The 26,283-nt window shown below is 53.5% G+C and overlaps 11 protein-coding genes across 11 annotated transcripts; 4 read left to right on the top strand and 7 right to left on the bottom strand.

The window, feature by feature from the left end:
• Window positions 1–392: 392 nt before the first annotated feature.
• Window positions 393–2,646, top strand: J4E86_009199 (uncharacterized protein; the record flags this gene model as incomplete). Its single annotated transcript, XM_051449705.1, has 2 exons — window positions 393–2,234; window positions 2,302–2,646. 2 exons carry the CDS (start codon window positions 393–395, stop codon window positions 2,644–2,646), a joined length of 2,187 nt encoding a protein of 728 aa, XP_051299042.1.
• Window positions 2,647–3,627: 981 nt separating this feature from the next.
• J4E86_009200 (uncharacterized protein) lies at window positions 3,628–5,034 on the top strand (the record flags this gene model as incomplete). The annotated part of the gene is made up of 3 exons (XM_051449706.1): window positions 3,628–4,234; window positions 4,408–4,477; window positions 4,893–5,034. The coding sequence occupies 3 exons, from the start codon at window positions 3,628–3,630 to the stop codon at window positions 5,032–5,034; spliced, it is 819 nt and encodes a 272-aa protein (XP_051299043.1).
• A 1,004-nt stretch (window positions 5,035–6,038) lies between these two features.
• Window positions 6,039–6,745, bottom strand: J4E86_009201 (uncharacterized protein; the record flags this gene model as incomplete). Its single annotated transcript, XM_051449707.1, has 2 exons — window positions 6,039–6,564; window positions 6,621–6,745. The coding sequence occupies 2 exons, from the start codon at window positions 6,743–6,745 to the stop codon at window positions 6,039–6,041; spliced, it is 651 nt and encodes a 216-aa protein (XP_051299044.1).
• A 310-nt stretch (window positions 6,746–7,055) lies between these two features.
• Window positions 7,056–8,674, bottom strand: J4E86_009202 (uncharacterized protein; the record flags this gene model as incomplete). The annotated part of the gene is made up of 2 exons (XM_051449708.1): window positions 7,056–8,578; window positions 8,653–8,674. 2 exons carry the CDS (start codon window positions 8,672–8,674, stop codon window positions 7,056–7,058), a joined length of 1,545 nt encoding a protein of 514 aa, XP_051299045.1.
• A 434-nt stretch (window positions 8,675–9,108) lies between these two features.
• On the top strand, window positions 9,109–10,571 carry J4E86_009203 (uncharacterized protein; the record flags this gene model as incomplete). The annotated part of the gene is made up of 3 exons (XM_051449709.1): window positions 9,109–9,161; window positions 9,212–10,327; window positions 10,379–10,571. 3 exons carry the CDS (start codon window positions 9,109–9,111, stop codon window positions 10,569–10,571), a joined length of 1,362 nt encoding a protein of 453 aa, XP_051299046.1.
• Window positions 10,572–11,506: 935 nt separating this feature from the next.
• On the bottom strand, window positions 11,507–11,977 carry J4E86_009204 (uncharacterized protein; the record flags this gene model as incomplete). Its single annotated transcript, XM_051449710.1, has 1 exon — window positions 11,507–11,977. The coding sequence occupies one exon, from the start codon at window positions 11,975–11,977 to the stop codon at window positions 11,507–11,509; it is 471 nt and encodes a 156-aa protein (XP_051299047.1).
• A 269-nt stretch (window positions 11,978–12,246) lies between these two features.
• J4E86_009205 (uncharacterized protein) lies at window positions 12,247–13,032 on the bottom strand (the record flags this gene model as incomplete). Its single annotated transcript, XM_051449711.1, has 1 exon — window positions 12,247–13,032. The coding sequence occupies one exon, from the start codon at window positions 13,030–13,032 to the stop codon at window positions 12,247–12,249; it is 786 nt and encodes a 261-aa protein (XP_051299048.1).
• Window positions 13,033–13,409: 377 nt separating this feature from the next.
• Window positions 13,410–15,416, bottom strand: J4E86_009206 (uncharacterized protein; the record flags this gene model as incomplete). The annotated part of the gene is made up of 2 exons (XM_051449712.1): window positions 13,410–15,328; window positions 15,374–15,416. 2 exons carry the CDS (start codon window positions 15,414–15,416, stop codon window positions 13,410–13,412), a joined length of 1,962 nt encoding a protein of 653 aa, XP_051299049.1.
• Window positions 15,417–15,695: 279 nt separating this feature from the next.
• J4E86_009207 (uncharacterized protein) lies at window positions 15,696–17,149 on the bottom strand (the record flags this gene model as incomplete). The annotated part of the gene is made up of 2 exons (XM_051449713.1): window positions 15,696–16,285; window positions 16,351–17,149. The coding sequence occupies 2 exons, from the start codon at window positions 17,147–17,149 to the stop codon at window positions 15,696–15,698; spliced, it is 1,389 nt and encodes a 462-aa protein (XP_051299050.1).
• A 4,565-nt stretch (window positions 17,150–21,714) lies between these two features.
• Window positions 21,715–23,854, bottom strand: J4E86_009208 (uncharacterized protein; the record flags this gene model as incomplete). Its single annotated transcript, XM_051449714.1, has 4 exons — window positions 21,715–21,951; window positions 22,001–23,243; window positions 23,382–23,656; window positions 23,708–23,854. The coding sequence occupies 4 exons, from the start codon at window positions 23,852–23,854 to the stop codon at window positions 21,715–21,717; spliced, it is 1,902 nt and encodes a 633-aa protein (XP_051299051.1).
• Window positions 23,855–24,667: 813 nt separating this feature from the next.
• Window positions 24,668–25,974, top strand: J4E86_009209 (uncharacterized protein; the record flags this gene model as incomplete). Its single annotated transcript, XM_051449715.1, has 4 exons — window positions 24,668–24,891; window positions 24,950–25,238; window positions 25,296–25,550; window positions 25,600–25,974. The coding sequence occupies 4 exons, from the start codon at window positions 24,668–24,670 to the stop codon at window positions 25,972–25,974; spliced, it is 1,143 nt and encodes a 380-aa protein (XP_051299052.1).
• Between the last annotated feature and the right edge of the window lie 309 nt (window positions 25,975–26,283).

The following is a 26,283-nucleotide window of genomic DNA, read 5'->3' on the forward strand; positions in this document are numbered from 1 at the left end:
CCTCGCATCATACTGCATCCTTTCGGTCCTTCGAAAGCCTCGCACTTCTCGAGAGCCTCCCCAGATCGAGCATCTCTGCCAATTCGACGTCATTGCAGCTTTTGCTAGCTGTCAACGCCCGCGTCGCACCCTTCCCTACCCGCTTCCGCCCAGAGCGAGCTTTGCAAGCCGTTCTTTCACCTATATCTGTAAGTCGGCCCACTCGACAGCCTCTCGTGGCCCCCATCACCCGGTGCCTCACGAGATCGTCGCTCCGCCTCGTGGCCGTACACTCGCTGACGCCTCCGGTGCAGACTGCCCGCTATATAATTCTTTTAATGCTCCCGACACTGTGAACGGCCCTCCACCACCACCCGTTCGACCCGCCGCCTCAACCCCACGGAGCCGACCGAATGCCTTACACACCTCCCTCCCAGCGGTCGCCGGCCTCATCAAAGACTAACAGTCCCACCTTGAGCCGGAACCACTCCTATGTCGACCAGCCTCCCCGCTCGCCAGCAACATCGCAACGGCCGTCGCTGCCCCGCTCCGTTTCATCCACCTCCTACCTGGCCAAGTCCCGCCGCTCCCCGTCAACGGTAACGGACGACAACACCGCTGCCAATGGCCAACAAGGAAACGGAAGCGTAGACATCAAGTCTGACGCCAGCCGCCAGGGCCCTTCAGCTAACGGTAGCCTCCGCCCGTCTCCTCCTCCTGTGAACGATCTTCTGATTCCCTCAGGTGCGATCACGACTCCTCCTGATTCCTCGGACGATGAAGACCGCGGCCGCAGCATCGGAGACCTCCGCGAACTCCAACAGGCACTGCAACACATCGACCAGAAGCGGATACCTTCGCCTACTCGCGAGACAACCGAGAACGTAAAGCAGCAACGGCCGCAGCCTCCCGTCACCCTGGCGCGCACGCTGTCCGCGGAAGCACGCAAGATTGCCCACTCGCGATCCTCCAGTGAGATCATGTTGTCCCAGCACATGATCCACCCCATCAACACAGACACAATCGTCAGCTCATCAGATGGCAGCGATGCCGAGGACGAGGAGCTGCGGATAAAACCGCCGCTACTTCGCAAGAAGTCTGGCGAGCTGGTCAAGCCTGCCCTTCGCCCCCCGTCCCGTCGTCGCCCCTCGAGCATGCCTGGTACTCCCACTTACTCTAAAGCCGTCCACTTCAACGAGGACATAGAGCAAGTCAGGCACTTCCTTCAGGTCGATCGTCCCATCGCTGTCAGCGCTGGCTCTTCGCCTGTCGAGACCTACGACAGTGAGAGCGAGTACCCCTTCGGAGAGGACTCGCGGTCCAAGACACCGGAGTGGGACATCAAGCTGATGAACTTCCCTTCGCAAGAGACACACGAGAGGCAAACAGCACCTGTTCGCGTGGAGCGAATCTTCCTGGCGTCTGACCACCAAACCTTGGTGGGCAACATCGCCGTGGCTAACCTGTCTTTCCACAAGTTCGTTGTGGCTCGATTCACACTCGACTACTGGAAGACAACGTCTGAAGTGGTTGCAGAGTTCAATCAGGATGTTCGCAAGAAGCAAAAGGAGGATGGCTACGACCGATTCAACTTCAACATCAAGTTGGCTGATCAGGCGAATCTCGAGTCCAAGACTCTGCTGCTGTGTGTTCGGTACCAGGTTAACGGCCAGGAGTACTGGGACAACAACAACTCAATGAACTACCAGGTCGACTTCTCCAAGAAGGTCAAGCAGCGCGAGAGCAAGCGCCCGACTGCCAGTCTAGGCGCTGTGCCTCGCAGCCGTCATTCACCATTGGCACCTCGCCCACGGTCTATGCCTGCTGCCTCCTTCGACGACGACTTTGGCCACGACAACGAGATCAGGTTCCAGTTTGGCAGCGGTCGTGCCATCATTGCCGAATCCCCAAACTCCTCCATCAAGCTCAAGCCCAGGAGCAAGCGTGTCAGCCTGCACACCGCGCAGGCCTCCACCCGGCCGCAAGTTGCCCAGGCTTTCGCATCTCGCTACGACTTCGGTGCCTCATTGACGGCTGCTCTTTCCACCGCCCAAACGGCGCTCGGTGATCGCAGCGGACTCAAGGTGAACACCCAGGGCAAGATGAACAATGGTTACTTCGACCGCCCGGCTCCTACCATCCAGGCGCCTGCCACTACTGCTCCGGTTCCCGGTACTCGACCTGACTCTTTGACACTGGAGAAGCCCGATCTTCAGTCTGCCGAGTACAACGAGTTGATCCAGAAATTCTGCTTTGTACGTTCTCAACCTCCACCTCAGCACCCTGGTAGCATGGCCTAGACGGAAACTGACTCGCATCCAGTTTGGCACTCCCACTGGCAAAACTTCTCCGAATGTCACAACGCCTTCTACGAAGACTGCCCATGGAGACGGAGCTCTGGATTACGTGCTCAACCAAACTACTGGAAGTAATCAGTCTTCGGCAACAAGTAGTCCTCCCTCGCCTGCCATGCCGCTTATGGTCGATGGTGCGAACGACCTTGTCCCTTCTCGAAGATCATCACCCTTCATCTCTCATCAAACCTCGCCCGGTCCCCTTACCGGATACTCACCCGAGGATCAATACACCCCTCAGTATCAGTATGGCTACGGCATGCCAAGTGGTGCCTTCAACGAGCGCAGCCAAACTCCTCAGGCTTGCGTTTAAGGTGCCATTACGCTACCTGAACTTGCGGGGCTTTTGCTTTTCCGCGTAACGAATCTCTTTGGACACGAATCACGCTTACGACCTGATTGATCGGACGAGTGGAGCGGACGTTCCTGGTCCGCCGGTTACTGAGCGCTCACGAATCTTCTTCACTACGGTACGAAACGTTGTTGTGGGCCAGCGATTGGCGTTCCTCACGATATCTTGTTAGAGACGATCGTCGTATTCAGCATAATCCGGACGGCTCCTTTGCAGCATCTTCCTGTCGGCTCTCTTGCATGTCTTTTATACCGGCGCACATTGGGTCTCACTATGGAGTTCCTCGGACATCTTTATCCTTTCCTCATCCTTTCTCATACCATAGATTGGTTGTAATGCTCTATGAGCGTCCCCACTCTGGTTTCGGCGTTTGTTGACGGTCGCTCCTGATCTGTGGGTTCGCAAAAGCTTGTGTTTGTTTTGCATTTTGGAGCGCTTTTTCCAGTATCATTAGGACTCGTTGATCCGATCCTCGTATATAGGCGGTAGGGGAGGCAGAGAATGCGAAAACGTCGTTGTCTAAATTGTGTCGACTGTACCATCACTTGTGCGTTGTAATTCGTTCGTATGCGGCGCTTGGGAATCTGGTCGTTTTTTCTTGGTTGGGAAGTCGCGGGTTGGAGGCTGTCGGAAGCTGTGGGCCAGCCAGCCTATATACCAGTAAATGCAAAAACATGGCATAAAACACTTACCGCGATTTCACGATGTATCCACCTTGATGTACCCCGTGAGCATGGTCCGTACCGCCGAATTGTGAAGCTATTGGTTCTGGATCGTGACTTCCCCAGCCATGTGACCTTGGTCTAAGCTCGCTAGCGTTGCTGGAATCCCGAATTATCTTCCACAACGGCAGCCGAGCGCGTATTCATCCACGACACAACTAAGTTGTGCCCTAACCGAGCCACGTCGTGGTCCCGTGTCCTTCGCCTTTTACGTGGCACAATGTCTTTCTTCGGTAGCAAAAAGGTGCCTCCGCCGCCTCCCGTTGTACCTCCGCCTGTCCCGCGCTCCGGTCCCGAAATCGATGCGACGACGGTGATATCGCTCTTGGCTGTACTCGCTCTCCTCGGTGGCGCTTACGGTGCATCGATAAAAGTCCTACCAAAGACTACCGTCCTCAAAACACGCGTACTTTTCATCTGGCATCTCTTCGATGCTCTGATCCACTTCGTCTTTGAAGGCTCCTTTCTTTACAACTGCTTCTTCGTCACATATTCGTTGCCCACCTCTTTTTCCGCTGCATCACGCAATCACCCTCATATCACTCTCTTTACTCCTCCGGATGTGTATTGGCTGGGCAGGCAGGATCTTCTGTACGGGGCGAACTACGGGACCGGTCCATTCAGTCGACTGTGGCAGGAGTATGCGAAGGCGGATAAGCGATGGGGTGGTACGGATCTAACGGTCGTGGCTCTCGAGATTCTGACTGTGTTCGTGGCTGGGCCTTTGGCATGCTGGATATGCTATCTCCTCACAAAAGACGAGAAGAAGGGTGCGTTGAGGAAGTGGTTTTGGATGATAGTCCTGGCCACAGGGGAGATATACGGAGGTGAGTCACAACACTTTCATTACCACGTTCCTGTGGATACAGAGCATGTGCAAATTGTAAAAGCCATCATAATTGGTGAGGCGAGATGTGGGCCCGGCCCGAGGATTGTTGAGACGAAACAACACTGCGTTGTTGCGAGTATGTGGCTGACACGTGGTTCACCGCTACATTAGGCTGGATGACTTTCGCGCCTGAGTGGCTGACCGGAAGCCCCAATCTCGACACCAGCAACTGGATGTACCTGTAAGTGATGTTTCAGATTCATGTTGCGTTTCTCAGTCTACCCGACTATGTTTTCTTCGACAGTTGGATGAGGCCTGGCTCGCGTGTCTGGTCCGCTACATGGCTGCGAACGTCCACTTCATCTTCCTTGTGTAACCCTTCTGCGACTCTGCACACAAAGTATGGGCTTTCACATGCGTTCACGTCTTGTTCCTGGCGTACGGAGGTGATGTGCTGGTCCTGCATATGCGCTGTCGGGCGGATGCGCCGTCCCCCGCGGACCCACTTCTCATCGCTCGACCACAACGCGATATCCGCACGAACCACGCCACCAGTATGCCTCAACAAGCCGGCTATATTATCTTTCTTCCGTTCATTCAGGTTCTCCCCTACGTTCAGTGTCGAGCAGAACTGAGCCTTGACTAACACGCATCAGCTGGCTTTACCTCGCTTTCTTCAACGGCCTGTGGGTCGTCTTTCCGCTCTGGATCTTATACGAGGCATACAAAGCTATGAGCTCAGCCATGTCGCAGGCCGAAATGGTTGACCTGGTCAACTACCTCAAAAAGGATGATTAAACCTGACTTGCATACCGTAGCAACCCGATATGCATGCATTGAGAGCACATTGACAAGGTCTTACGGCGTGCACATCATGCTTCTAGCGATCGAGCAGTATGCCACGAAATCTACTTGTGGACGTTCTGTTACACATCGTTGTTATTTCATACGATCTAGATCTGTAGAATGGACGTTATCTCTACGGACGAATACTACATCTGCTCTTACCCTCGTGCGCTCCACTCTACCGCTCTGACACTGATCGTCAAACTCTCTTTCGCCCTACCGTCAATTGTATCATCCATCGCCAATCCTTCCAAAGTCAAGATACACATCCACATCGCCAACCTAGGATAGGAAGGAAGAAGTCTTAGGTACAAGTAAGAGGTATGGTTTGGGTTCATCTGAGGAGTACAGCGGTAGTGGGGTTCATACGTACAGGAACTAGGGTCAAAATACAGCAAGGTCGTAATCATGTCTGCTTCACGGTCGCTGACCATCTATGCTACATTTTTTCGGTTACTTGCCTTGCGCATGACCTCACGTCGGAGGTCAGAGAGGCTACCTTTTGCTGTATGCGATGATGGACGTGAAGGAAGTTGAAGAAAGCAGGATAGCGATTTCTAGAAACAGCTTGGAAAAGAATAGACTTTGTGTGGTCTAGCTGGACTACAAAAAACATCTGTCTCTTTGTCAACAAACCCGTTCTTGCTGCTCTTGTGCTGAGATTAGCCATGGGCTAACGAGCTTCCGTGATGTTCTAATTTGACTACTTGAGATAACGGTATGATTCTTGCAATACCATTGGAAAGGCAGTGGCTCTTTGCTGTATTTGCATCATGTCCCCTGTCGCGTTGGTAAAGCATCACGACGATGCTTCAAGTGATGTTGGCAAGCCACCTACGCGACAGTCGCCACGAGACGTGCCAAAAACATACAAAAATGCATTTACATCATTCATTCTGGGTATCATATCATCCTATCTCTCCTCCCCCCTACCCACCGTCTCTTTCCGCCCCCCCTCACTTCTTACCCAACCCCTCAAGCACCCTTCTAGCCCCCTCAACAATCAACCCATGCTCAACCGCATGAATCCTCTCCTCCAACGCATCCAGACTCTCTCCTTCCCTCAACTCCACCTCCTGAGTAACAATCGCATCCCCAGCATCCACCTCGGCAATAACCTCATGTATCATAACGCCCGTCCGCTTTAGCCCTTCCTCTTGACCCGCCTTCCACGCGCGATCAATCGCGTGCGCGCCCGCAAACTCGCCAGGTAAAGCGGGGTGCAGGTTTATTATCTTGATGCCGGCGGCCGCGATGGGCGAGAGGAAGGAGGGCGTGACGATGTGCATCCAGCCGGCGCAGACGATGAGATCGGGACGGGGGTGTTGGCCCTCGAGGATGATTTTCGCTAGTTCCGCATCGTATTCTTGGCGGGCGGTGTCGAGCGCGTTGGGATGCTTGTCTTTGTAGGACTTGAGGTTGTGGTAGGTTGTTGGGATTGAGGCTTTGGCGGCGCGTTCGAGACCGTAGGCTTTTATGCGGCTGGTGTGAATTGTTAGTTTGATTGTACAACAAGGTAGATTTCGAGGCGGAAGTACTTGGATATAACGTGGGTTATGCGCGTGTTGGGCAGAGCGCCGGATGCGCATGCGTCGATGAGGGCTTGAAGGTTTGACCCGTTGCCTGAAATCAGGACGGTGAGGTTGTATTGGCGGTCTGGCATCCTGTATTTGGGCTAATCGAAGACGAAATGTGAAGATCCAATACGAGTATCACTGCGCTGCGTCGAGGCGATTCAGCGCAAGGTTCGCGTTCCAAAATTTGGACGTGGGGTAGCTCTGCCCCGCGCGGAGATTAGGTTGCAATCGCCGGTCTAGTGAGAATGGACGTGCTATTGGGTATACTACCTAAACTATCATCATGACCCAGACCTTTGGACAGGCTTCAGGGCAGCCTACAATGGAGACACGCTAATCGTCCCCGATCTCTCCTGCGCTTACTCAAACACCCTACCACGAAAAGAGCTATCCCCTTTACGACCGCATTCTCTTTGAGCTGGCCACTGATACTTCATCCATGTCTTCCCACTCGTCATCCTCGTCATCATCAACGACAGTCGCCCTCTTCCGCTTGCTTCTCGCGCCGACTGCGGGCATGGACGCTTCATCGGCCACGATACTCTGGCGCTTCTCCAGCTCTTCAAGACGCTCTTCAAACTCCTCCTGCTGTGAGTCGACTGCCGACTCCAGCTTCTCTACACGTTCAGCGACATCTTCCATCTGATCCAGCGCATCCGCGTTCTGGCAGTATATACGGTGCTTCAGCGCCAATCGCCAGAAGTAGTATCTCCGATCGTTTTCGTTGCTAGACTTTGCTTTCCTTGTGATTCGCGCCCGGTTTCGATTGTTTGGTGGAATGGTCGACAACAAGTGGAGCTCGATCATCCTGTAAAATTGTCTGCTCACAATCTTGGTTTCCACCCGAAGTGCTTCAAGGTCTTTACCGTTGCCAAGGATCTGGTCCCGCGGAATTGGTGAGTCCTTCCTTAGGGATTCAGGAGACAGATTGGAAGCAATTGACAGTTCCTGGAAGGCGGGCAATGTACGAAGATAGGTGATGTCGCTGTAATCCCGCATGGCATCGAAAGCTTCGCTCGGATCTTCAACTGGTATCTCGAAGATGAAGGGCTTGCTCGCTAACTCCTGGAAGATGGTGTCGTACAAGCGGCTTCCGAGCGATTGACCTTGGTATGGGGGGATAATGAGAAACTGGGAGATGCGCTCCCTTGATGGCGTCTCGAGGAGGTCCAGCTTATTGGTGAAGAGGAACGTCTTGGGGTCTTGCGTCAAACGAGGTGGCGTATATTTGCCGGCAGTGCCGTCATTGCTGTCGGCTGGTGATGGCAGTTGCTTTGTGGCACGAGCGATCTCGAAAGTAGGAAAGACCCAGGCGCGATATGACGTGGAGAAGCCGGCGAATGTGTAAGGAGAAAGTTGTGAATCTGACAAGGGCGTCACGTCGTATAGAAGGTATAGCGTCCATCGGTCGAGCGTCTCTTCGTCATCCAAACCGTCTATTGTCGCGCCCTCGATGAACAGCAGTGTCAGGATTCTCATATTCAACCAGATGCGCCTAGCATCGGGATCCGTCATGGAGGCCTTCCATATCTCGTACTGTTTGCCGTATAGGCTGAAGGTCTTCATACATTCACCCGGTGGTTTCCAGTCTGAAGACGTAGCACCGGCAGCATCGTCGATCGACTCGGGGAGGAACTCGCGAAACAGCTCTGGTGATAGATCGATCTGATTCAGGTCTGGGGAGATTTTCTTGAGGTCGAGTTCCTGGTCGAATGAGATCTTCAGATTCGGCTTAAGGTCGTTTGCGCGGAAGTCCAGCTCGATGCTGGGGTTCTTGTACCCCGCGATGGTCTCGTTCTCTTCGATGACGGTGTATGTGTAGCTGGGGTGAAAGGAGTCGTCGTAGATGCGTTGGGGGCCGTCGGCGTTGGAGGTGCGGTAGAGGTTGATGTGGAAGCACTCATTTGAGTTGGTGACCCCTACACGATGTTAGCAAAGTTACGCCGACGCTGCTCTTGCTACACCTTCGCGCAGCTCCCATGGCGCAACTTACAATCATCCAGATCGAGCTCCATGACGACGGCGTTTGTGCAATACCGTGTAATATGGAATGTGCGCTTGACTGACGCGGAGTATCTTCGCGACGTGGGTGGGTGGGGCGGTGGCAGTCGCGTGTAGCAATTAGATGATGGACGAGCAGCGCGCAAAGTGAAGGGAGCAGCTAGCGCGACGGGAGACGCGTTTTAGCGCAGCCCTACGTCGTCGCTCCCGCCCCTGCTCCCAAGCCTCAAGAAAGTTGCGCTATACGACCAACTTGTCCACATCAGCCTCACAACGCGCCAGCCCTCACCGCCAACACCACCACCACCCCAACTACCCTGCGACGGCCGACTCCTCGCGGCATGGATAGCGTCGATTGAACGTCTTACCACCCTTTTCCCTTTTCTGTGTACCGGGCGCATCTTTTCTTCGTAAATCCGCTTAGGGGACGACTCTACACGCTGCAATCATGTGGGACGGCCTGTTTATGCTGCTCGCCTTGAGCACGGTTATGGGTATTGCGTGCGTCTCTGGTCTCTACAATGTACAGGAGCGAATTCTAACATGCACAGCTCCTTCCTGGCCGGCATCCTGCCGCTCTCCTTTAACCTCTCCACCCGCCAATTGCGCATCATCACTCTCCTCGGCACTGGAGTGCTAGTAGGCACCTCTCTGATTGTTATCATACCCGAAGGCATCGAGACCATGTACAGCGCTGGAAGCAAGGCGCATGCGCACAGTGCGCGGAGTGTTCAACCTACCATCCCCTCGGTTGTGAGCCTGCAAAAAGAGATACCTCACCCACCCAAGTTCCCGACTTGGAAGAGAGCAGATGATGTCGCCACGAACTCGCTCACTGGAGGAGCGGTCAAGGCGCCGGGCGCCGTCGACATGACTAGCGACAAAGCTGCCATCGATATGCAGTTGAAGAAGATCAAGGACAGCAAGGAGAAGGAGAAGCCTGCGGAGGACGCCCACCCGCAAAAAGGTGGAGACGACGACTCGACAGAAGGCCACAAAGAGGGACACACTCGCGTGCACGCACCGGAAGACGACGAACCAGCCCATGGGCATGCTGAAGCTGGCCACGAAGACGGGCCCAGCCCACATGCATACATCGGCGTTGCACTGATACTAGGTTACATTCTCATGTTCCTGGTCGAACATCTGCCAGAAGCCCTGGCTTCCGCGAAACCAAAGTACCAGCCAATGCACATTTCCTTATCGAACCTGGCACGCGGACCGCACAACTCATCTTCATTGAGTCTCAACGGCATGGGCATGCAGAGCGCTGCAGTGACGCCTCTCGCAACGCCTGGTCTGCCTCCTCCACCCACAAAGAAGACACCAGCAGCCACAATCGGTCTCATCGTGCACGCATGCGCCGACGGAATCGCGCTAGGTGCCTCCTCTACAGCCGAATCCACATCTCTGTCGCTCGTCATCTTCTTCGCGATCATGCTGCACAAGGCCCCTGCAGCATTTGGTCTCACTTCTGTTCTTCTCAAACAAGGACTCTCAAAACGAAAGGCGCGGACACATCTCGCTTTCTTCAGTTTAGCAGCGCCAGCAGGCGCTTTGGCTACTTGGACCATCGTACACATGTTCGGACGCAACCACCTGGGTGGTGATGAAGGCTTAACATGGGCGACTGGCTGGGTATTGTGCTTCTCTGGTGGAACATTTTTGTAAGTCCACAGATCCGCCCTACCGCTTTCCGATTTACTAATCTGACGCAGGTATGTCGCGATGCACTCCATGTCTGAAGCCACAGCCTCTCAACACCCGCACGAAGACCCCACCGCGAACGGTTACATGGACGCATATCCCGGTAACAGCAACATGTCCAAGGGCGACATAAGTATCGTCATGATTGGCATGCTACTCCCGCTTATCACGCAAATAGGACACGCACACTCACACGGCCATTAGAAGGAGAAGGATATGGGTTGCATATTGTGGCGTTCCACACAGGCTGGTTTCGCACCAAGCTATCTTACTTGTTTTAGAGCGATGTTGTCGAATTAGTTTTATGTACCGTTCTGGAATGATACCAAATCTTGATCACACCACATCCTATGCACTTGATAGTCGGGTTCTAGTCTGGCATGCGCTTGATTTAAAATGCTCATGTAGTCTCCATATCACCATCGCCATGCTCCTGCACCCGCTGCCCCGCCTTTGCACCAACCACCCTGTTCTTGACCCTCTCAGGCTCGTCGGCCCCACCCCGCCTCATTCCATACATCCACCTCGCCCTCCTGTAATTCACAAGTGGCCGTCTCGAGACTTTACAAGCAAGTGTTTCTCTTGTTCAATTTAGTCTTGACACACTGCTCCCCTTTTCACCCAGCTTCTGCTATGACGAATCGTTCAGCCGTAGCAAGCAAGTTCGAGAAGGTGCTGTATGAGATGGACGTGGTTACACCAAGGACGCAATCGTTTCGAGGGCGAAGATGTATGCGTTGGATGTAGAAGCGTTGGAAATGCTGTATTTGGCCGTCATCTGTGAGGATCCTGCGCCGCTATAGCGCGATGGGTGAGTTGTGCTAGCGATATTCATGATGCGGGTCAAGGTCTATGGAGGCTCGAAAGGAGCCCGGGACGCAGGATCTATTGTAGCGAGGGCGTCGATACTGATGATGAAGCGAGCTCGTGGTATCCTTGGTAGCGAAATCAGAGACGTAGGAAATCGGAAAGTGTTATTTGGGCGAGAGGTCGGAGTCGTTGTCAGGACCCGGGGCGTTGAGAAACCTCGTGCTTAGGCCTGACAATCCAAGGCCAATGCCCTGCGCTCTCTTTCTTGTCTTTACTTTCGCAAGTCCGTCACAACCCCCTCCCTTCTCGCACAAAGTCAATCATCTTCCTCACCAAGGCATAGCCTCCGCTCCGAAATCCACCCTTTGCGCCGCATATCTCCTATCCTGCCACGTCTCTTCCTCCTCATCCTCCAATTCCTGTCCTACACCCCACCTCTTCTTAACCTTCTTAACAGCAAACCTCCCAATGCCCCAAACCGTCGCCGCGAAAATCGTGCCCGCAATGCCCGTCGGCGCCAACACGAACCCCGCCCCACTAACCACTGTGCCGAAAGCTCCAGCACCTATCGTCGCGACCAGTGACCCGATCGCAACGTATTTCGCATATCGGACGAGTTTCCAGAACGCGAATATGACGCCGGAACGTAGGACGCGGAGGAGTGCGCGCGTGCGGCGTGAGGATACGGCGTTGGGCGCGGTCTTGGGGTCGTACAGGTAGCGTAGATTGCGCCGTGTTGAGGCGAGTGCGGAGCGGGATCGCGCGTCTATTTCTTGTTCGTGGACGTCTGTGGAAGACATCTTGGGGCGGGTTGCGATTGGTGGTGGCAGCTGTTGAGGTACGAGATGGAGTTTGGGAAGGAGGTTTGCAAAGAGCGATGACGTCATTGGGCATTAAGATCGAAGCCATAGATCTTAGGACTTGGTGATTCGGACAACAATGTAATTTTGTAAAACTTATACATGTAGGCTACTTGGCTCTTGCATGAGCATCCTACGGTCTGAGACCACTCGCTCATAGACTTCGATCTCGATACCATCCCATCATGTCTTCCTCTCGCGCCCGTCACCTACTCCCGTTTCTCCATCTTGACTTCCTTCATCTTCGCTTCCATCTTCACTTTCTCAGCTTTGACCCTCGGTTCCGTCTTTATGTGCACCTCCTCTTCCTTCAGCCCCATGTTTACCTCGACCAAGTCCAACCCGCCATGAAGCTCCAGTCTCTCCCTCTTGCCTTCCTCCACACGCCCAAACTCCTCCTCCTCCACGTCTTGTAGCCTCTCTCTCTTCAGCTCCTGTTCTTCCTGCAGAGTGCGCCTACCCACCGGGTAAGCGCTGTGGTTAGACGTATTCAACTCCAGTAAAGACCAAGCGAACCTCCGTCCAGTCACTGGATCTAGGATTGCTGCACGGAAGGCCACACCGGTCATCTCGTGTACCAGGCGCGGCTTTTGGCCGTCTGATTTGTGTATTTCCGTGTCAACAAAGTAGTCGATGTCCTCTTGCACAAGCTTTTCGGCCAGGTGCTTGTGCTCGTCGGCTGCGATGATATTTAGTCGTATATCTGAGTCGGGGTCGTCCCAGCAGCGTACGGTGATCTTCATATGGCGAGTGTAGGGAGCTAGCGCGAAAAGAGCAGAGGCGTAGATCCATTTATGTCTTTGTATTTCGTTGCCGTTTTGGTCAAAGAGCAGTCCGGGCTGGATGTCATCTTCTCGTTCCCACCCTGATGGCTCGTCGGCGTAGGTGATAGCGCATAGATTGATTACAGGCTGATAAGCCGCATCGGTTATAACGCGTATGGCTAGGTAGAGGGGCGTTGGTACGCCAGGAAGGGCTTGAGCGCTGGTTGACATAATGAAGAATGGGCGATGGGTACAGGTGCAGGTGTTGTTACAGCTACCGAAGAACTACACATATCAAGACTGAAATAGTCCATGGGCCCTGATAGCGTCATGTGTTCGGGCCATGAGTCTCTCGTTTCCCTTCACTACTGCTCATGATATCATTTGCCCCCTTCTGTCCCTCCGCACGGTCCGCTGTTCCCAAGCTATTCATTAAAATACCCTTGTTGAACGTCTGCCTTCTTCCTCGCTCTCACATGTGAGGTGTCCTTGTCGCATTGCTGAAGGCCTTTGGACGCTTTCTACGCGTGGTCTCCCCCAGTCAAACGCTACTTTCCTCGTGCTGACATCGAATGGCATAAGATCAGGTGATATTGTTGGAAGCGATCTCAACGTTGCATCCGCTTCAGTCTTTCTTCAGCAGCCCTAGCACGCCGTTCTCTCTCCATCCTAGCTCTTGCTTCTGGCGTTAGCCCCCTCATCTCTTCCTCTCTCAAGTCTGCTCCAGTTTTGACAGGTAGTGCACCCAACGACTTGCCCTTGCCCAACCTCTGCTCCTTTTTCCTGATTTCCTCGGCCTCACTCTCTTTCCGCACACGTTCGGTCTCAGCCTTCCGTCGATCAGCTTCAGCCTTACTCTCAGCAGCCTTCTCGGTCTTCTCTTGAGCGTCTCGCTTGTCGGCCTCGGCTTTGGTGATGGCTGCAGGTATACCGGCCTTCTCCCAGTCCCAGGCAGACTCTCCGAGCTCCGAGCGTGCGACGCGAAATGCGTCACGAGCTGCACGGTCACCAGTCAGCGTGAAAGGAGTTCGCGCTTCATCATTCATCACAGTCGGATCGGCACCGGCCTTCGTTAGGAGCGCGAGGATGATAGGAGCAGAATTTAGGGATGCAGCAAGATGTAGTGGTGTCGGTGTGTGATGGTTGGTCGGGAGGAACTGGAAGTTTGGTGAAACTTCATTCGTCTTGAGGTAGTTGAGAAGCGCAGGAACTTTCGAACGCTTGATTATCGGTATAACCTGGGACGTGTGTAATGTCGCAGCCTCTTCTTCCTTCGTCAACCTCTTGGGCTTGGGTTTCGCTGGAGCGGGTGCGGTGGCCGCAGCTTCCTTCTGAGAATTATTAAGAGCAGCAAGCGCTGCTTCATCAATGGTACTCTGTTTTACTCGAGTAAGCTCAACAAATGCACGCATCAGCTCTTTCTGAGTCGCTCGCCGTGTACTGAAGGGAAAGCCTCGGTTGCGTGGGTCATTGTGACGCAGGACCTGTCCTTCATACGGACCAAACAGAGTCCTTCGGTTCGTCGCGCCGGTCGCGCGGACAAATACCAATTCTGCAGTATCGATCATGCTTTTCCAGCTAGAGAGTAGCTCGCGGACTTCGGCGATGAGTGCGGTCTCGTTATAGCGACGAATGGATGAACCGGCCGAGTGTGCGTTGCCCTTTGCGTTATCGTTCGCTGATTGCGAACCTCCCTGTTTCCGTCGTGTAGTGTATCTGTGGAAGGTCTTATGCGCAATTACAGTTGCCGAACGCTCGTCGAATCCAGTGTGATTCTTCCCTGTCTTCGGTGCCAGCGCCACTATCATTGCAGCGAAATGGCCACCGCCTATCATACAGAGAAAATAATGCGGCCCAATGTCTGTGCCTGGTAGTGGGACACCACCCTCATTCGCCTTGATCTTGAGAGGTTGATTCGGGGATAGCTGCTTTGCGCGTATAGTGTCTAGGATATGTGACTCGTCCTCCTGCTCCGCATTCGAGAAGATCGCGCGATAGACGCCCAGCGACATATTTTCGGGTATTGAGGGTGACGAGAACCATATTAGCGGAGGCTTGCCGGAACCTCTCTGCTTCTTCCTTGAGGCAAATTCCTCGAACTCCGGATCCGAAATCTTGGCCTGCTTCTTCAAGAGTACGCTTAATGTCGAGTCCTTTGTCTTCGCCCCTTCTTCATCTTCATCGTCGTCGGATTCCGATGACTCAGACCCTGATATGCTCTCATCCAGATCTCCGATGAGCTTCTCGAACTCGGCCTCGCTTACAGGCTTTGCACCTTTTATCTTTTGCTTCAGGTTGTACCCATGAAGGTCGGATCGGACGTGGGCGCGCTGGTCTGCAAGGGATGCGAAGCTGAGCCCACAGAGGTTGCACGATGTGGCCTTTGCCGGGCTGCTGCTCTCGTCTTCGGCGGTATCGGGAGAGTCGCTCGCCGCCACAGGTGTTGGAATCTGTATCTCTTCTAATGGCTGCTCAGGCTGGTCCTTGAGAGTGAGTGTGGCCAATAGCTCTTCGGGAAGATCAAACACTGCGAATGTTAGTTCCGTGTGGAATGGGGGAGCAGGTATCTTACCATAGAGAGGGCGCTGCAATAGATAGTCTCCTTTTTGGGCCATTGTAAATTGTCGAGAGTGTTGGTCAAGTGTGGTAGGTGGTATGCGATCGTGAGCAGAAGATTCGGAGGGGCGCGTTGTAGGTTGAACATGACGTACACCGGCCTTACACGCGAGTCATCGGGCGCCCAACACGCTAATCCCTCACCAGCGCGTTCAGCCCTTCACCACCCACCAACCCTGCAAACGGATTTCACGCGTCAATCACCAGAAACCACGACCAGGACATGAAGGTTAAGCTAAAGCGCCTTTGTTTTCGCGGCGTTCCGCACACAAATTAGATTACGCGTACTCCGCATCAGCCACCTGCACAAACACCCACCCTGGCTCTACGTAGTCCAGCAACTGCAGAGGATCCGGCCCCTCAATATGAGCGGGAATTGATACGAAGTCTATGCTGCGCTCGGCAAAGCACTGGTGTAGCTTTGCAAAATCTGGCGGAAAGTGACCCAAGAAAGGTGGCCAGTCTACTACAGCAACTCTCTTCAGAGACAGCTTCGGAGAAGCCATCTCAGCGAGATGGCGCAGCATCTCTGTCGGGCCCTCCCACCCCTTTGAACCCCAGTGTTCTTGCCAGTCAATCTCAAAGCTCACCTCTTCCAGTGATGGTGGAAGATGATGAACTAGTTTCGCAACGAAATCGGAAGTACAATTAATCGGCTCGTCGTCGTGTGTGATCAAGCCCATATCCAACGAGCGAAGATTTGTCATATTCGAAGCCAGGCGTGCTATCTGCAGCACGTGCCCCTGACAAAGCATTTGTTGGTCGCCCCGGATGGAGAGACGCTCAATCGTTGCGCGGTTGTGTATGAACGCTCCCGCAAGCTCGCTAAACTTGGTCAAGAGGCTTGGAGAGTATATGCCGCGTTGATCTGCCAAGGAGAAGATGCGAAGTCAGCGTATGCCTTATATTGAGTTCGTACAGTCCTGTTATTACCATTATTGATGTCTTGTTCGTAGGAGAAACTCTTCAAATTCCTGCAAGCTTCGGTGAAGTACCTCAGCGTCGGCACCTCCACAACGGATCGTTTCAGCGTGATTTCCTGGACTTGAGAAGATGCGGGATCTAGCACAGTCTGAATCGGAATGTCTTGGTCCCAAGCCGGGCGTTTGTTGTTCTGATCGAGGAGCACTAGGTCCGAAGCGGTGAAACCGTGGAGTGAAGGAAGGAGGAAAATGTATGCTATGGCTTCCAAAGACAGCGGACCGTGTATGTTGATGCTCTTCAGGTGTATGAAACGATCTGAATGGTTCGCTATAGTCGTGAACCAGTATTTGTCGTCTGGCCAGAAGGCTTTGTCTGCGACGACAAGTGTATCAACATTCGGGGTGAACATTAGAAGTATCTCGAGAAACTCGTCATCGCGTCGTGTGCCAGTAGCATTAGACATCAATCTGTCCTTTTCTGGTAGCTCCAGAATCCTAATGCATATGAGGAAGACTGCTTGATTCTCCTCAGTATCGTCATGATCGTCGAAATTGTGTTTCCACGTGAGGTTTCGGACTCGATTCCCAAGCTCTGGATTTGCACATAGCGTACGTAACAGTGGCCAAGGACGTCGTACGAAAAGGTTTCTGTACAAATGATCGAGCGAAAGGGTGTACATCCGACGGCTGGTCAGACTAAGGTGACATATGTCCTTAGCGTTCTCATTGGGAATGCGCTCGATGATACTCATAACCAACTCGTTGGGCAGAGCATCGAAGGGACACGAAGATGGTACAGTGATCGACATGGTGGCTCGAAGGTAGCATGCGCAAACGACACTGCCGCAGATGGGTCATACAAGCGGCTTAGACTTGAGATGCATCATGCAAGAGGTATTTCACTCAAATTTAAAAGTAAGGTGGTCTTTAGATATGGTGGCATAGCACACGAGCTTCCCCGCATTGGGACGCTAATCCTTAGCGGCAGTTAGACCGGTCAAGCACGTGTTGACAATAATGGCGAATCATCTGCTAACATTACACCGATATACAAGCGACTCAAACCCCACAAAGCTCTTAGAAGTATCCTAGCCGCCTGCAGCAGTCGTACAAGAATGCAATTTTGCCCAGCTTCATGCGGTTGTGGGTTGGACTTCCTAAAGGCAATGACCCGCAAAAGCCCCCGTTTTGTGTATCCAGAGCCAACCAGACTCTACGTCTTCTTTGATAGCCAGTGGCTCCTCACCCTCAATATCTTCGTAGACTACATCGAATTGCATTCCTGAACGTTCATATACCCGCTTCAGATGCTTAACCTCGTCCGGGAGGGGAAACCAGCCTGCCAGTGCAGGCCAGGCGATATAGATCTGTTTCAATCTGGACGTCGAAGAAGTAGCGGCTTCGACCAAACGTGATAAGATGCCGATGAGGAATTGTAGCTTGGGTTCTTGGCCTAGCCCATAAGTCCACTGAAGCCGCAGAGATTCAAGAGTGTCTGGAAAGGTCTTGACAATCTTTCTCGCTATAGGATGTAGGTCTTCAAAGCGTGGGGACTCCGATTGATTGAATGTCTCAATATTGCAAGGACCAATATCCAGAGTACGGAGTCTCGGGAGTGTAGGTCCGGTAACATGATGACATAGTGATGACAGCTCCATTTCCGTCACCACCGAGTCTACTCGTAGACGTAGGTTCTCGAGAGAGCTATTTGGACCCCATCCATGATGCCCGACCCATGTGAGAATACCTGGCGACAATCCAGAACGCCATTTCAGATCATGAGAGACGTGTTCGTAGTCAAAAGTCTTGAGTTTGTCGAGCTCTTCGAGAACGATCATTGCCGAATGGATGTGTAGGTCTGATTCTCTTATAACCAAGCGTTCGAGAGATGAGCCGTTAGCCAGCCACCGATCAACGTGGGCATCGCCGTCATCGTCCCAGGGGAAAGTCCTGCCAGGCTCTCGACGCATATCGACGGCCTGAGTAAGCTCCAAGGTTTGTATAGAGGGCAAAGTCAGAAGCGGTACAATACTTTCTAAGCGTAGAGGACCTAGCAGAGTGATTGATCGAATATTTCTGAAGTGAGCTGGATTGGCAGCCAAAGTCTTGAACCAGTAACAGTGGTCATCCCACTGCCATACATCGTGTACGGTGATCTTTTCAACTTTAGGCGTGAAGAACAAAAAGAACTCCAGGTACCACCAATGTACTTCGTGATCAGAAGAGAAGCCTATGAAGCGGGTTGGTAGGTCGGTAGAGATATCCGTGGTGTCCAAGATGGCCCCAGAGCTTCTGAGTTTGTTGGCAACGGCATGCCTGTCGCCTAAAGGCAGACAGCGGCGTCTGCATGGTCGGCTCCAATAATCCTGATACCACACCACCTCTTTGACATAGTTTGTGAGTTCATGACAGTGGGCTGAATGAGACAGCGTTATGGTACGCAGGAATTGCTCCGGGGCGCAACCTGGAAATCTTCGATATAGCCGGTCTAGTGTGAGGCGATGAAATCGCCAACTCGTCGCATTCAGAGCACGTAATGTCAAGTAATCATCTGCATCCAGCTCATCTAGGATGAGAAGGATCAATTCGTCGGGAAGTGCAGGTGCGCCCAAATTCAGGCGCGGTGCTAGTGCAGGAAGGTCCATCGTTGCGATGTTGTGGCAGATCCGTTGGGCGAAGGTCTAGACAGGTTTGCATGTTACCGCCAGCGTAGTATGCATGCGAAATCGCTGCTAAGACGATGGGAGGTACCTAGGTAGATGACAGCGGGATGGTGGCGCTGAGATGGCGCGCACGAGCCGCCTCCTCCGGTTCCGCGGACAGCGGCTCGATCTGCAGGGGCCCCGATGTCACGCTACCTAGGCATTTAAAGCTTCAATGCTCCTTCACAACGCACTGGTAAGCAGCTGGCCGCCTCCTGGCGAGCTCTTCAAAAGCACTGGGAACATACACGCACACGTAGATGGTGGTCAGCTTCGACATCACCAGGGCGACCTCGGGACCCTTCATTTCCCGGAGACGCGCCACATGGCGACTTTACGCATCGATCTCAGTGCCAAGCAAGGCGTACATACGCCCAAGTCGTACAAACTATTACCTTTGCAGCATCTTACCGTACCTAGGTAAGCTCTCAATGCCTGAGCCCGATGCACTTCATTGCCCGGATCTTTGGATGAACAACATTTATCACCCGCCCATACAGACTCTTTCATCGGCAGGATCCTCCAGACGGGCAGAACCTCACGAAATTTTTGCTCTCAAGTACAGCCCGTTTGGCACCATCTTCGTCTCAACGCATTTGTTATACAGTTCCCGCACCTTCCTATAACGTGTGGTCCTTCGCCACCCTCAGATGCATGTATACGCAAGCTGGAAGCCTCTGGCATGCAAACTACTTATCAAATGCTGGTCCGAACAACCCTGATAGAATCTGGATATGCGATATTAATGATGAAAGCCTGTGGCTGCAAGCGTGTTCTACACTAACTATGCGCCCGCATGAACAAGTGCAGTTATGCCGGGCTCGCATGCTTTGGTGTAACCGCATCTCAAGTATAAAGAGTCATGGCATCTCGCAATTGTCGTCTACGAGGCACTGACTTCATCCCAAAAAAGCTTCTGCCTCGCCATGAGGGTTATTTTTGCATTTCTGCTCTTGGTTGGAAGCACCGTAGCACAAGCTCCGAAAACCGATGCGTTAGCCAAACACGGGCTTGATCAACTATGGCTTGATGTGGCCAAACACCCCGATAGCTACACCAGGAACTGTACCTCAAATACAGTCGCTCGGCGCCGTGATTGGTATGTTCATGCAAACCTCAAGGAGGATGCTACTCACACCCCACAGGTCTAAGCTAAAGCGTTCGGAGAAGCTGAACTACATCGAAGCTGTTCACTGTATGGGAAAGACTAAGGCGAGAACTCCAGCTGCAGTTGCCTCTGGAGCGATAAGTCGTTACGATGACTTTGTAGTCACCCATATCCTGCTGACACAGTTCACGCATGGAAACGTATTCTTTATCAACCCGTAATACGCCTTATCAGAATGACTAACATTGACAAGGGCAACTTTTTGTCGTGGCACCGCTACTTTATGTGGGCATGGGAGCAGACTCTGCGTAACGAGTGCGGGTATAAGGGCTATCTTCCATATTACAACTGGGCGTTGTGGGCTGATCACCCCGCCGCATCCCCTCTCCTCGATGGGAGCGACACGAGTATCTCTGGAGATGGGGTGTATATTGCCGGTCGTAATGCTAGCTGTGTACCTAACCCAAACCGATGCTTTGTGGAAGTTCCACCCGGCAATGGAGGTGGTTGTGTTGCCTCTGGGCCCTTCAAAGAGTTAGTAGTCATTCTCAAATGCCTTTATCAGGTCCAGAATATTGACGGCAGTCCAGCTGGAAGATGCACATCGGACCAGTATCCTCTCTCGACACCACCGTACCGCCAAACCCATCCCCCGACGGTCTGGGCTACAACCCCAGATGCATCAGACGCGACATCAATACACGCTCATCATCAGAAACCACCGACGCTGATGTCGCCGAACTAATCACAGCCAGCGCCAACATCTCCGCTTTCCAGGACACGCTCCAAAACCCTTCTCCTGGAAAACTTCGCGTTCACCTTGGTGGCCACCAGACAATCGCTGGTGACGCGGGCTCAGACTTCTACAACTCCCCGTCCGACCCATACTTTTGGCATCATCACGCCCAGATTGACCGAACTTGGTGGATCTGGCAGAACCAGAATTTGGAAGATAGGCGGTTTACTATTGCTGGAACGCTTACGTTTCTGAATACCCCGCCGACGAGGAATGCGACGTTGGATGATGTTATGACATTCGGCGATTATTTGGGGTTTCCGAATATGACGATAAGAGAGGCTTCTAGTACGCTTGCTGGGCCTTTTTGCTATATCTATGAGTAGAGAGGTGATAGAGCCGGAACCGTCAGTTCAGTACATGTATTCATCTAGATAGCTTGCCTAACCTCTTCGACATCCCCGTCAAACCTTCGCATCTCTTTTTCGCCCAGGTCGACCTGTTTTAAATCTGATCGGTGACCGCAATGCCCATAATATCGATGTCTCACCGGCATATAGTACGAATGATGTGTCGTAATCTCGCCACGCAGAATGCTTGTGGCACCGTAAGCGTTCGCCCCGCATAAGCCTACCATGCCTGAAGATGTAATCTGCTGCATCGTCAATCATAAGTCAACTGGCAATGCGTCCAATCGCGCCAGTACGATTAGCGTTTTATTGAAATAAGATCGACACTTGGCATAGTCGAGATACGGGTCGTAGATTGAGTGATAGGCTAAGTGGAGAGCAGGAGATCGAAAATATATGTACAACGTCATTCACATGTCTACCACGTCTCTTGGCGATATCTACCACTCTTTTCCATACTCACGAGATAATTCTCTGCGTCCTCCCTGTCCATATTCCCATGTTCTTGAAAAGCTTCGATGAGCGCTTCGCGCACTGCCTGGGGCATCTTGCCCGATGACCCACAAATGTATAGGATGCCGGATTTATGGAAGAGGTGAGAGAAAACGAGGGAGGATTGCTGCCGAATGACATCTTGGACGTAAACCTTTTGACGCTGTCATATCGTTAGCGTAGACTTGAACAGGGTGGAGCTGGGCACTGACCTGGTCTCGGGAGAACGCCGCGAAAACTTCTAGGGGCACACCAGAGGATTGAAGCTGCGCCCACTCGTCCTTGAAGAAGTAGTCTGATTCAGCGTTACGACAACCGAAAAAGAGAAGATCCTTTACACTTCCGTCATCTTGCTGCGCGTGGCCGTTTTGTAGCTTCTTATGCTCCTCGCGCCATAGTATACGTTGGTATATCAGAGAACGCATGGGAGCTACACCTGTGCCTGGTCCAATCATCACGACCGGTCTATTAAGTTCCTCTCTTCCTACACCCAGTCCGCCTCGCGAAAGAGTGACTGTGATCTCTTGTCCTGGAGTGAGTGAAGCAATATATCGCGTAGCAACACCCTGCCTAATTCTTTTAATGACAGTCTTGTACTTTACAATCGCGATCAAGAGCTCAATCTTTGTCCTATTCTCCGCCTCTGCGTCAGGATTCATTGCGCTTGCGATGCTGAACTGGCGACCACGCAATGCAGGGATGATGCTGCATACGCGCTGCCAGGGTATTTTGACAGACTCAAACTCCTGTAATACCTCTAATATGCTGCGGCGCGGGCGTGTAGTGTAGTCGTAGAGTTCGTCAAGGTACTGGGGGTCGGTAAACTCAAGTAGTCTTGCTTTGTGAAACTCGTCGTTCGTGTAGTGCGCGAGCTGGGCGAAAAATGACCTCCGTGGTATGGCGATGATGTCGAGATGGTTAGTCAGCAGCTGCCGTAGGGTAATTAGACTACCTGGCTCCAGAGTCCGGACCGGCAAGGTGGTGTCAGTGGGCGTTGAAGGCGACGAAGGTACGAAGCGAAGTGGTATATCAGCCTCGGAAGTCCAGCCCATACACTCAATGAACTGCGATACATCCGACGGGAAGTTCTTGGGGTATATTGTGAGTACATCGCCTGGACCGTAGGGATGTGTCTCTGGTATTTCGAACTTGATATGCCGTACATCCTGCCAATGATTTGTTGGAGTGACTCTCTCATTGCTTGTAATCTTCGCAACCAGTCCAACACTTATGTTCAGGAGATCTGGTGGGGGAACATCCGTCGCATCGCCATTCAATGCAGGTACAGCATTGGTGTTCGATGAAGATGTTGTATCATCGACGGCAGGCGCAAGCAACCATTTCGGGTCTAGCAGAACATCGTCCGGTATCGGCTCGACACCATCAGCGAGAGGGTAAGAGTCAAGGAGATGTTGGCGCAGTTTCGTCGACCATGGTAGGAAAGATCCGTCGATACTTTGGAATAGTCAGATATGCGCCGTAATTGCAATGATGGCACAAGTTTTGCTGCATACGCAGTTTGACAGGCAACATGAGACGATGCATCAGGAAATGGAAAGAAAATCTGCAGACGCGATAATCGTGTTGACATACCCCTCTGGATGTTGCTCGTCCGACTCTCCGCGATCGCAGACTGGCTGCGCTCCTAGCTGTACGAGGCGATTGTAGAGCTTGCGATGCGCCCAGTTGTACTTTGGATAGGACGTATCACCAAGACCAAAGGATGCAAATTTCATCTGACTCAAGCACCCTGGTCGCAGCCGAGCACTTCGGATGGCTTTCCAAAACTTCTGGCTATTGGGTGGCAGGTCACCCTGGCCCGTAGTGGAAACGGCGATGAGAACGACATCGTGTTGCAGCAGTTGTCTCTACCGACAGTCAACCATCGCTCCTTGCACGCGACACCGCCACTGACATACAAGAGTGATGGCGTTGAGCTCAGCGACTTCCGTGTGGAATCTCAGTCGCTCAGCAACCCTTCCCATCTCCTCAGCCACATCCTGCGCGTTCCCTGTTTCCGAGCCGTAGACAACCAGTGCGCGGCGCGCTTGCAGTGCACCTGCCATGGCGGTAAATCAGCAATCAGATTGCGGTGAGGCAGGCTAGCCTGGACAGGACTCGAGGAATGGGAAAATTGAATGGCAGGGCCCCCGGATCCAGTGCATGAAGAAGCGGTGCACTAGCGGACACGTCAACGGCAGGCGGGTCTTTTTCATGCTTCTAGCGGCAGTGGGCGGTGGGGCGGAGGTGAAGCTGGAGCGCCATGCAGCCAAGCTCGAGGTCTACTGTGGCGCTAGGGCGAGCTGTGGCGTCGCGCTTAGCTAAGCAGTGGTGGGCGTCGCGTGCAGGCACTGCAGTCGCACCAGAGCATGCACATATGTGCGTGCAATGGGTGAGAGAGAGTGACTGTCCTCGCTGCTTGTGCTGCGGCGAACCCGTCCATGCGCTCAGCGGCCGCCTAGTCGCCGTTTCCCCTATCCATGCACTCCTGGTCGCTGCTCTCAGGCAAGTGGGCCCTCGACTGTGCGCAGGGGCCGCTTCCGTTACCAGATGCGGCCAAGCCCCATGGCTGCGCTCTTCAAAATAATCTGCCTGGTCGAGGCCTGCCCTCTCTCTCCCCCATCAAGTCAACAACAGAGACCAACCACGCACCCCATCAACCCAATCCTCTCTCAACCTTCCCCGGGCTCGTAGCTACCCACTCCACACCCCCCTCGTCAACAGTTCCACCAGCAGGCGGTTCGGCAATCCCATCACCCACCAACCACCACTACTGTTCAAGGTTACCTTTACCGGTCTACTAGGACTCCAAGTTTCGTCAACCTCTTACACGCCCGGTCTATCACTCGTGTTCGTCAACCACCCAAACTTCAGCAATCATGTCCGCACCTGTCGACAGTGTCACCGCCCAGATGGCCACCACCTCCCTCAACGACAACAACGCTCCCACCACCACGGAGAGCACTGGCGCTCAACAGCCCACCGCAGCCGAGGACGAGGCTGTGCGTGCGAGCGCCGCTGAGGGCAGGCGACTTTACATTGGAAACCTCGCGTACGCGACCACCGAGGGGGAGTTGAAGGAATTCTTCAAGGACTACCTGGTGTAGGTGGACCCTGTTTCTCCGCATGACGCAACTCGTCCAAGCTAACACGTGGTGCAGCGAGTCCACGACCATCCCCACCAACCCACGCACCTCGCGCCCCGTCGGCTACGCCTTCGTTGCCCTCTCGACCCCGTCCGAGGCTGAGCGTGCCATCGCCGAGCTCAACGGCAAGGCCATCCTCGACCGCAAGGTCTCCATCCAGCTCGCCCGCACTCCCGAGGCCCACGCTGAGGGCGCCGGCAGCGGAGCCGAGGGCAACACTGGCGAGGCCCGCCGCCGTACTTCCACCCGTGGACGCGGTCGCGGTCGTGGCCGTGGCGGCCGTGCTGGACGCGGCGGACGCGCTGTAAGTACCTCCGCACCCCACCGCCTGTCTTCACAAGCTAATCAAGTTCTGCACCAGGCCGATGCTGAAGGCGCCGAGCAGGTCGAGCTCTCCAACGAGGCTCCTGCCGACTCCACCCCTACAAATGTACCCGGCCAAGTTGCTCCCCTGACCGAAACTACGAACGAAGCGCTTACCGCAAAGAAGGGCGCCGACAAGTCTGCTCCCCAGGGGCCCCGTGAACGCAAGCAGCGCGGTCCTCCCGAGGACGGTGTTCCCTCCAAGACAAAGGTCATGGTTGCGAACCTGCCGTACGACCTGAAGGAGGACAGGGTGAGTTTGCACATCCCCTTCTCACAGCACGTGCTAACTGGTGAATTAGCTTCTTGAGATCTTCAAGGACTACTCCCCCACCCAGGCCAAGATCGCCCTCCGCCCCATCCCCCGTTTCATGGTCAAGAAGCTCCAGGCCCGCGGTGAGCCCCGCAAGGGCCGTGGTTTCGGTTTCGTTACCCTCGGCTCTGAGGAGCTCCAGCAAAAGGCTTGCTCCGAGATGAACGGCAAGGAAATCGAGGGTCGTGAGATCGCAGTTAAGGTCGCGATCGACTCCCCCGGTAAGGAGGACGACGCTCCCGACGCGGCCGCCGATGGCGAGGCTCCCCTCACCGAGACCGCTGCCGCCAACGAGACCGACAAGGTCGTTGAGAACCCTCCCGCCACCTCTACCCCCGCTGCCACCTCTACTCCCGCCGCCTAGGTAGCGGCTGCTGCTTAGACGCGCGTCATCCTCGGCAAGTCGCGTCAGACATGGCATTGCGCTGTGGATTTGTGTATCGAAGTTTCTGGCCCATCGACATCTACCATTTACCTTGATAGAAAGATATGGGCAAGCGCCTTCAACATCTTAGTCGTTTTAGGTTATCGGGTTATCCGCAAAAGTGCGAATTCGGAGTCTGTCAGGTGTAATATGGTGGACTATCTCGGGTTCTTTACGGTTACGGAAAACTTATGTTAGCTGGCACGAGAGATGAGATATCACATGAATGAACAAACAAACAAACCTGCC

This window comes from Alternaria arbusti, assembly GCF_024043155.1.
Source record: "Alternaria arbusti strain BMP 1465 chromosome Unknown scaffold_16, whole genome shotgun sequence".
Taxonomy (NCBI): Eukaryota; Fungi; Ascomycota; class Dothideomycetes; order Pleosporales; family Pleosporaceae; genus Alternaria; species Alternaria arbusti.